This window comes from Rhinoraja longicauda, chromosome 7, assembly GCF_053455715.1.
Source record: "Rhinoraja longicauda isolate Sanriku21f chromosome 7, sRhiLon1.1, whole genome shotgun sequence".
Classification (NCBI taxonomy): Eukaryota; Metazoa; Chordata; class Chondrichthyes; order Rajiformes; family Arhynchobatidae; genus Rhinoraja; species Rhinoraja longicauda.
The window spans coordinates 69379639-69390184 of NC_135959.1; the positions used below are offsets into that span (position 1 = coordinate 69379639).

The following is a 10546-nucleotide window of genomic DNA, read 5'->3' on the forward strand; positions in this document are numbered from 1 at the left end:
TTAAATTTCTCTACAAAGACTTGAGCAGAAATGCTAAGCTAATATACATTGCAGAATTGAGGGAGTGCTGGAGTATAACAGGGGTGCCTTTCAAATGAAATGTTAAGTCCGCACATTCAGATGGATTAAAAGATTGTTTACATAGAAACATAGAAAATAGGTGCAGGAGGAGGCCTTTCGGCCCTTCGAGCCAGCACCGCCATTCATTGTGATCATGGCTGATCGTCCCCGATCAATACTCCATGCCTGCCTTCTCCCCATATCCCTTGATTCCACTAGCCCCTAGAGCTCTATCTAACTCTCTCTTAAATCCATCCAGTGATTTGGCTTCCACTGCCCTCTGTGGCAGGGAATTCCACAAATTCACAACTCTCTGGGTGAAAACGTTTTTTCTCACCTCAGTTTTAAATGGCCTCCCCTTTATTCTAAGACTGTGGCCCCTGGTTCTGGACTCGCCCAACATAGAGAACATTTTTCCTGCATCTAGCTTGTCCAGTCCTTTTATAATTTTATATGTTTCTATAAGATCCCCTCTCATCCTTCTAAACTCCAGTGAATACAAGCCTAGTCTTTTCAATCTTTCCTCATATGCCAGTCCCGCCATCCCAGGGATCAATCTCGTGAACCTACGCTGCACTACCTCAATTACAAGGATGTCCTTCCTCAAATTAGGAGACCAAAACTGTACACAATACTCCAGATGTGGTCTTACCAGGGCTCTATACAACTGCAGAAGAACCTCTTTACTCCTATACTGAAATCCTCTTGTTATGAAGGCCAACATTCCATTAGCTTTCTTCACTGCCTGCTGTACCTGCATTCCAACTTTCAGTGACTGGTGTACAAGGACACCCAGGTCTCGCTGCACCTCCCCCTTACCTAACCTGACTCCGTTTAGCGCCTTTTGTAATATGGGCAAGGGCATTCTCCCAATATTTATTCCACAAATAGTATTAACAAAACAGATATTGGTTATTAATAAGTTGTTATTAATGGAATCTAACTGTATACAACCGTCTACCATGTTTCTCAACATCAAAAATATTGCATGGGCTATTCAGTGTCTGGGTTTACCCTGATGAAGGCCGTGATTTAAACATGATTTTCTTGTTTATTATTCAACCAGTAAGGTGGGTAGCAAACAAGATCGATCTCTGAGTGTGAGTGAAAGATGAACTGAGAAGAAAATCTCACCAGATTTCAGGAAACTTTAGTGGTTTACCAAATATTTTAGTCATCAGAAATAATGTTAGATAACTAGAATTTAAAAAAAAATTCTATTACAATTATGAAAAACGGAAGAAAGAACTGCAATCATTTTAACCCTAATAAAAAACCATACTATTTACCGAGTATCTGTGTCTTCAACTGGATACGTATCAATCACGTTAATAATATCCAAGGTGACAAGCCCAACACAGAGGATCTGTTTCCTTTTGGCTGTCATTCTGTAACAAGACACAATGAATAAATATTGTTCTTAGATTTCAGCCAAATTAATCTTTAGGAATAAAAGCTTCAAACACTGGAAATCTCAAATTAAATGCACAACATTAAAAAAAATGTTTTAAATAATGAAGCAATAATCCATTTGGAATCCCCAGACGCTCAGTATTTTCTATTGATAGACATGAAGTTGCTGTAATCTACCCTGGCCACTCCCTCTTCTCCCCTCTCCCATCAAAAGCCTGTGCCGCAAGCTTGATTTTATTCTTTGCAAACCACTGGTTAATTTAAAACCCACATTATTTTCACGAAAGAATGTTCGATTACATGTTTCACCTCTGCAAATAAAGGAACAATTAAAGTGAGTCACAAAAAAACTGCTTGCATGTGGCAGTAATACATTAAAAAATTATACAGTCCCTTCCTGTGGACAATGAAAGGTTTGTCAAGCATCGATCGTGAACTCGGTGTCCTCTCAATGGGCATTCTTTCCCCATGAATGGATGCCTTGTTTTCCAGAAACTCCTTTACAAAATCAGCCACCTCAAAGCATCAGTCATAGTATTTGGTCTTTTAAACGACATTAAAATAGCACAGCACATCAAGCAGCATCCAGGGAAAGTAATACAGCATTAAGGTTTGAAATCTAAGATCCTTCATCAGAATTGGGAAAGTGAGAAGACAAGTTAGTTTTAAATTACAGAGAGGGCGGGCAAGAATGGATATAGCAGAGGGAGAATATATCTGATCGAGGGAGGCCAGGATTGCCATGACGATAATCTGGTAATGAAGCCACCTAGTTTACAGACTCATGAGAGCATTTGCCGAGAGAGAGAACAAACGCGAGGGTGTGCAAAAGTTGTAAAATGCAGATCAGGCCTGTGGCAAATGCCCAGCATATTAGGCAGCGTCGAGGAGAGAGACAAAATCAAGTAAATATTACAGGCGGATTACTCACAGCAAAACTGGCAAGTTCTGAAACAAACACAGGCAACAAGATAAGCACCAGGAACTACAGATGCTGGAATCTTGAGCAAAGACGCTATGTGCTGGAGTACCTCAAAGGGTCAAGCAGTGGGGAGTCAAGAGTTGAACGGCAAACTGTGGTCTGTGAACAACAGCGTGACATATGTGTCTTTGGTGTCCTAGTGGTCCAGTGCAGAGTGTGGAGCCAGCCAGATCACATCCCCCGTTAATCTATTGTGGCAGTCGGCAAATTGTAATGGGTCCTGATTTGACGTTCACAGTATTGAGGGCATTATGCCAGTGCTCTGTGCAGCTGCATTCCTCCCCCAAATAACAAGCATCTGTAGTCCACTGTCCAATGTCACCAGAGCTCCTGGATTGCTCATTGTAATAAGGGACACGAGTCTTTCCAGGTGAGACAGAGGTTCACCTGCACCTCCTCCAACCTCATCTATTGTATCCGCTGTTCCAGATGTCAACTTCTATACATCGGCGAGACCAAACGCAGGCTCGGCAATTGTTTTGCTCAACACCTTTGCTCAGTCCACCTTAACCAACCTGATCTCCTGGTGGCTGAGCACTTCAACTCCCCCTCCCACTCCCAGTCTGACCTTTCTGTCATGGGCCTCCTCCAGTGTCATAGTGAGGCCCACCGGAAATTGGAGGAACAGCACCTCATATTTCGCTTGGGCAGTTTACACTCCAGCGGTATGAACATTAATAATACATTTTATTTATATAGCGCTTTTCATATACTCAAAGACGCTTTACAGAGATTTTGAGAACATAGGGGAAATGAATAAATAGATAAATAAGTAAATAAATAAATGAACAGAGAAAGGAGACAGAAGGTGAGGTGACCTTCAGTGGTTGAAGGCAGTACTGAACAGGTGAGACTTCAGCGATGTTTTGAATGTGGTGAGTGTGGGGGAGTCTCTAACGGTTTGGGGTAGTGAGTTCCATAGGGTGGGAGCAGCGATGGAGAAAGCCCTGTCCCCCCAGGATCTGAGTTTAGTCCGGATGTGGGGGGATAGGAGATTGGCAGCGGCAGAGCGGAGGGTGCAGGTGGGAGTGTGCCTGTGGAGGAGGTCGGTCAGGTAGGATGGGGCCAGGTTATGGAGGGCTTTGTAGGTTATGAGGAGGATTTTGTACTGGATTCTCTGGGGGATGGGGAGCCAGTGGAGTTTATAAAGGACGGGGGTGATATGGTCACGGATCGAGGTGTGTGTGAGTAGACGGGCAGCGGAGTTTTGAATGTATTGAAGTTTATTGATGATTTTTGAGGGTGCGCCATAGAGGAGGCTGTTGCAGTAGTCCAGACGGGAGGTGATGAAGGCGTGGATGAGGGTTTCTGCAGCTGTGGAGGAGAGGGATGGACGGAGACGGGCAATGTTTTTGAGGTGGAAGAAGGCTGTCTTTGTGATGTGTTTGATGTGTTTGTCGAAGGAGAGGGTTTGATCAAGGATGATTCCAAGATTCCGGATGTGAGGTGAGGTGGATACTGGGAGACCATCAATGTTGAGGATGAAGTTTTGGGTGGATTTGGTGAGCATTTTTGGACCAATGATAATGATTTCAGATTTGTTGCAATTGAGTTTGAGGAAGTTTGATTGAAGCCAAGATTTTATTTCAGTGATGCAGTTTGTCAGTGTAGAGTGTGTGGTGGTGGAGATTGACTTGGTGGAGATGAGGAGCTGGATATCATCGGCGAAGCAGTGGAAGTTGAGACCATGACGGCGGATTAATTGACCAAGGGGGAACAGGTAGAGGATGAAGAGGAGGGGGCCAAGGACTGAGCCTTGGGGGACACCTTGGGGGAGGGGAGCGGTGGGGGATTTACAGTTGTTAATGGAGATGAACTGGTGTCTGTCAGAGAGGTAAGATTTGAACCAGGATAGGGCTGTGCCGGTGATGTTAAGGGAGGTTTCAAGTCGGGTGAGGAGAATGGAGTGATTTATGGAGTCAAAGGCGGCGCTGAGGTCAAGTAGGATGAGGATGTTGAGGTTGCCAGAGTCGGAGGAGAGGAGAATGTCGTTTGTGATTTTGAGGAGCGCAGTTTCAGTACAGTGGTTTGAGCGGAATCCGGATTGGAAAGTTTCATACAGGTTATTGACTTCTCTAACTTCAGATAGTTCCTCTGTCCCTCTCTTTCCCCTCCCCCTTCCCAGTTCTCCCACTGTCTTCCTGTCTCCAACTACATCCTTTCTTTGTCCCGCCCCCTCCCCTGAGATCAGTCCGAAGAAGGGTCTCGACCCGAAACATCACCCATTCCTTCTCTCCAGAGATGCTGCCTGACCCGCTGAGTTACTCCAACTTTTTGTGATACCTTAAGGTACATGTGTAGTCAACTGTCCAAGGACACCAATATGACCGTAAATGAAAAAGCTGTTGACTAATCAGATTGAAGCGGGTTAACGGTACAGTATTTTTCTGGCAGACATATTTAATTTCTTTTTTTATGGGTGAGTTTATTCCTTATCCTTAACTTGATTTTTTAAAATTAAATCCAATCGTACATTGCATTCTCTTCTATTTCTGTGTGTGCTTTTGTCCTCTACATACGTGTAGTAAATGTGAGAACCGATTGCACAGTTGTTTTGTAAATAATACGTAAACTGAGACGAGCCTGTTAGAACTAAGTAGAGACCATAAATCATCAGTCCGAAGAAGGGTCTCGACCCGAAACGTCACCCATTCCTTCTCTCCAGAGATGCTGCCTGTCCCGCTGAGTTACTCCAGCATTTTGTGTCTACCTTCGATTTAATCCAACATCTGCAGTTCTTTCCTGCACCATAAATCACTTCATTTTCTTTCACCGTAAATAAATGAATAGTAAAGTCCAAAATGTTATTTGTTTTGCAGCTCCAGAGAATTTGAACTCCTGACCAGTCCTTTTGCAATCAGTACAATCTCAAGGTCATAAATATTTGCTTTGATAAAGCAGTAAGTTTCTTCTTCATTTCCAAAAGTTAATTGTAAAATGATAATTACTGACCATGTTGTCCAAGTTAGTAAATATATTACTGAACTAATCCAATAAAGCAAGTCCAAAGTTTGATCACGACTCAGCGTTAACTTAGATAACTTAAATCTAAGCTCCAGAGGAAGAATTATAATGAACTAGACAAAGTGGACCCGTTGGGCCCAAACCTCTCTTGCATTGGTGCAGCACCCTCTCCTCTCCTCCTCTAACCCCTCCCTCCCTCCCCCTCCCCCCCCTCCCCTCCCCCCCCCCTTCCCCTCCCCCTTCCCCTCCCCCCACTCCATCACCCTCAACACCCCTTATCCTCCCTCCCCTCCCTCAACCCCCCTCCTTCCCTCCTCCCCCTCCATCCCTAGGAGATTTCCCGGTTAATTCCCGGAATGGCGGGACTGTCATATGTTGAAAGACTGGAGCGACTAGGCTTGTATACACTGGAATTTAGAAGGATGAGAGGGGATCTTATCGAAACGTATAAGATTATTAAGGGGTTGGACACATTAGAGGCAGGAAACATGTTCCCAATGTTGGGGGAATCCAGAACAAGGGGCCACAGTTTGAGAATAAGGGGTAGGCCATTTAGAACAGAGATGAGGAAAAACTTTTTCAGTCAGAGTTGTGAATCTGTGGAATTCTCTGCCTCAGAGGGCAGTGGACGCCAATTCTCTGAATACATTCAAGAGAGAGCTAGATAGAGCTCTTAAGGATAGCGGAGTCAGGGGGTATGGGGAGAAGGCGGGAACGGGGTACTGATTGAGAATGATCAGCCATGATCACATTGAATGGCGGTGCTGGTTCGAAGGGCCTATTGTCTATTGTCTATTGAGATAGATTTTAACTTTAAAATGTGAATAACTTTAAAACTATAACACCGATTTCAATGAAACTTTAGCACCAAAGGGACGACGATGAGTCAGGTGGGCCTAAAATTGTTGTGCTAAAGTGTACCATTTTGGCTGTAGTTCAGGAACAAACAAACAACCAAACAAGAGTTTTAGTCTATAGATAGTGATCCCTTTTGCCTTGAAGGCAGAGATCAATGCATTCCTTCTCAATCCAAAGGCTATGCAGCAATCATCGACACACCGTTGATATTTCTGCGTATTGAAGACAGGACTGCGCAGAATTGATTGGAAAAATGGATCAATAACCCCTTTGCATTGTTACAACTATGGACAGCCTCTTAATTTGAGTACATGAAGAAGTTCATCCAGATTAACTTTGAACGATCGAATAGAGAAATCAAATATAAATCAACGAGATGGCTAAGCACAAGAATAATGCAAATACATTACTTCACTCACAACATTGGCACATGTCAAAATTTTGAATAGATGTTGATAAAGTCAGCTGTGAGCAAACACTAGATGCAGCTTCAAAACAAACACTGAGACGGTGGCCGGGGAGCGGGGGAAGGGGTTGTGGGAAGAGGAGAGGTGGGGGAGCGGAGCAAAGCAGCAGGATAAATGTTGCCCTGGGAGAGAGTGAACTGGACAGTGGGAGTAACATTGTCCATGAGGGGGGAGTGAGCTGAGCAACAGAAATAATGGTGGCATTGGCAGAGGGTGACCCTGGCAGCATGATTGATTGCAGGCCTGGGTTAGAGTGAGCAGTGCAACGGGAATAACCACAGCCCTGGGGTAGAGAGTAAGAGAGCGAGAGAGCAAGAGAGTGAGAAAGAGTCCGCATCGACCAGCGATCCCCACACATTAACACTACCCTACACACACTTCAAAACAAACACTCTCCTCTCCTCCTCCCCCCCTCCACTCCCCCCTCCCCTCCCCCTTCCACTCCCCCCCGAAACGTCACCCATTCCTTCTCTCCAGAGATGGTGCCTGTCCCGCTGAGTTACTCCAGCATTTTGTGTCTACCTTCGATTTAAACCAACATCTGCAGTTCTTTCCTGCACCATAAATCTCTTCGTTTTCTTTCACCGTAAATAAATGAAAGTAGAAAGTTTGCATTTTACATTTATGCCAAGCCAATGAAGCCACAAATCTGTACGTCTTTGGAGCGTGGGAGGAAACCAAAGATCTCGGAGAACATCCCCCCAGGTCACGGGGAGAACGTACAAACTCCGTACGGACGAGCACTCGTACTCAGGATTGAACCCGGGCATCTGGCGCTGTAAGGCAGGAGCTCTACTGCTACGCAAACCGTGCGCAGCTGTCTTTGGAAAGACAAAGATTGAATGATAGTCAGCACGCGTGGGAAACTATGTCTCGCCAATTTGTTTGAGTTTTTTGAAGACCTGGGCAAAAAGATTGACGAGGTATTCACAAAATGCTGGAGTAACTCAGCAGGTCAGGCAGCATCTCGGGAGAGAAGGAATGGGTGACGTTTCGGGTCGAGACCCTTCTTCAGACTGATGTCGGGGGTGGGACAAAGGAAGGATATAGGTGGAGACAGGAAGATAGAGGGAGATCTGGGAAGGAGGAGGGGAAGGGAGGGACAGAGGAGCTATCTGAAGTTGGAGAAGTCGATGTTCATACCACCGGGCTGCAAACTGCCCAGGCGAAATATGAGGTGCTGCTCCTCCAATTTCCGGCGGGCCTCACTATGGCACTGGAGGAGGCCCAGATTGACGAGGTGACTGGGTGGACATTGCCTACATGGATTGGAAGGAACTACAGATGCTGGTTTACACCGAAGGTAGGCACAAAGTGCTGGAGTAACTCAGCGGGACAATTTTCCTTAGCACAGAGGTCATGAATTCAAGACATGGTTTTAAAGTCACATGCAGAAGAACTTGTCTTTTCAGTCTGGGTCCGGAATTCACATTATAATAGAGGCTGAAAAGATAGGAACGTGCAGCTGAAGCTAATGCTCAAATTACATTCTTCACCACTGCTTATCCTACACCCTGCTCACACTTAAGACTGAGTCGTCCTTACAGCTTCAACATTTCTGCATTCAAACCTTACTTCCTACAGGCCGTTGTCTACACCTAACGCCCCTCGTGCTTGCTTGTACACCAGATGCAAGTGTTCACGTGCCATAGGATGGCACCGTTCTCAGTAAAGATTGTCCTGGTGTCTCCATGAAGTGTGGCACTCCGTGAACCACAGTGAACAGTCATTCCCCCCATCAATTATTCCTTCACTGAGCAGTCTAGCTAGGGCTCGCTGTGTGAGGTTTGGGGTGATGAACCTCCTTCTATGTCATCTAAATGGTCTCTGTGGGTTTCTGTGATGCCTCGCAGTCCAGTGTTCAATCCCTGTACCATCTGAGTTGAGCAGTCAGTACAGATAGGGGAATAAATTGGAATAAGGTTCAATTGCAGATGCAGTTGGAAGTGTAAGGAACATTCAACTAAGTACAGCAAGAGGTGAGGCTATCTGGTGAAGGAAGTAAATTGAATCCAACAGACCCTTTAAATAGCATGCTTTCAGAGGAGTATAAGAAAATAACTGCAGATGCTGGTGCAAATCGAAGGTGTTTATTCACAAAATGCTGGAGTAACTCAGCAGGTCAGGCAGCATCTCGGGAGAGAAGGAATGGGTGACGTTTCGGGTCGAGACCCTTCTTCAGACTGATGTCAGGTGGGCGGGACAAAGGAAGGATATAGGTGGAGACAGGAAGATAGAGGGAGATCTGGGAAGGGGGAGGGGAAGAGAGGGACAGAGGAACTATCTAAAGTTAGAGAAGTCGATGTTCATACCACTTGGTTGCAAGCTGCCCAGGCGAAATATGAGGTGCTGTTCCTCCAATTTCCGGTGGGCCTCACTATGGCACTGGAGGAGGCCCATGACAGAAAGGTCAGACTGGGAATGGAAGGGGGAGTTGAAGTGCTTGGCCACCAGGAGATCATTTTAGCCAACGCGGATCGAGCGCAGGTGTTCAGCGAAGCGATTGCCGAGCCCGCGCTTGGTTTCGCCGATGTAAATAAGTTGACATCTGGTGGAAGCTTCAGAGGAAGCATCCTTAGCAAAAGCTATTTATCATGTGAACAGTGACTATTAGTTTCTCAGCCCCCTGGGGCTAGAAAGCAAGCAAGGCCACTCCACTGATACAGGTGTGAATGTCACGCCATCACTGCATTTTTAACAGGAACAACCATCCTGATGGAAAAACAATCGTTGAGAGGCTCACGATGTAGCATCCCTGTTCCAGGTTAGGCCTTCATGGTACTTTTCTTTTCAGCTATGCGAGAACACATTTCTCGGCCTTGATTAAAATTTCCTCTTGTGTAACCGACCACTGGCAGATGTATAAGAAAATAACTGCAGATGCTGGTACAAATCAAAGGTATTTATTCACAAAACGCTGGAGTAACTCAGCAGGTCAGACAGCATCTCAGGAGATCCTTCTCTCCTGAGATGCTGCCTGACCTGCTGAGTTACTCCAGCATTTTGTGAATAAAGACCTAAGTTATCTTTATAATGATTCACAATACACAATTCTCTGTGTTTTCAGGATAACACTACGAATGAAAGATTACAATATAGTTTTAGCAAAAGTGCAAAACTAAGCACTGCTCACACCGGTGGAAAATTTATTTTGTTTTCCCATTTGTTACATTAATTTCTGGTTAGATTTAATGAGATAAAAATTCTGAATCAAAATTACAATGTCGCGCTTATAAATAGACTATACATCTGTATTTTCCCAGAAGACAGGGGCAAAATCCCAGTTTGTCTCCTGTACAAGTTTTAAAAAGTCAGTAAATTAAAGTGCAGATAATGATAGCAATTTAAAACAGCAGAACACACATGAGAAATCCCATTGACAAAGATCAAGGCAGGCACGGTGAAAATAAGAATGACATTCAAATTACACACACATCGAAGGAACTCACTGCTCGGCCCTGACAACAAATCACCTCCTGACTGCCTCACGTTCAGCTGCTTTAAAACGAAACTACCATAACTTGGACAAGAAGAATGTGGCAACAGCTGAAATTGTTTCCTAACTCCAGTACATCGCCATCTACAGATGAAAGGCCTATATTTCTGATAAAAACTAATAAACAGATTTTTTTAAAAAAACAACAACAAAAAAACTATCCACTTTCGGGTTTGGAGCTTTTAAATAATTTTCCACATCTATATACTAAAACTCTCGTTTGTTTGTTTGTTTGTTTGTTTGTTCCTGAACAGCAAGCAAAACGGTACACGATAGCATGACAATTTTACGCCCACCTTACTCACC

At 44.6% G+C, this 10546-nt stretch overlaps 1 protein-coding gene across 8 annotated transcripts in view; it reads right to left on the bottom strand.

Moving 5' to 3' along the window:
* The window catches only part of khk (ketohexokinase), a 42638-nt gene extending 32379 nt beyond the window's left edge, over nucleotides 1-10259 (bottom strand). For 6 of the 8 annotated variants that reach the window (XM_078402821.1, XM_078402820.1, XM_078402818.1 and 3 more), the window contains exons 1-2: nucleotides 2505-2642; nucleotides 1350-1448 (exon numbers count right to left, since the gene is read on the bottom strand). In XM_078402821.1, the coding sequence (XP_078258947.1) occupies nucleotides 1350-1448; nucleotides 2505-2575 (170 nt within the window). In that variant the 5' untranslated portion in view covers nucleotides 2576-2642. Of the gene's footprint in view, nucleotides 1-1349; nucleotides 1449-2504; nucleotides 2643-10178 lie in introns of those variants that run through there. The other 2 variants (XM_078402817.1, XM_078402816.1) reach the window with 2 other exon arrangements.
* Between the last annotated feature and the right edge of the window lie 287 nt (nucleotides 10260-10546).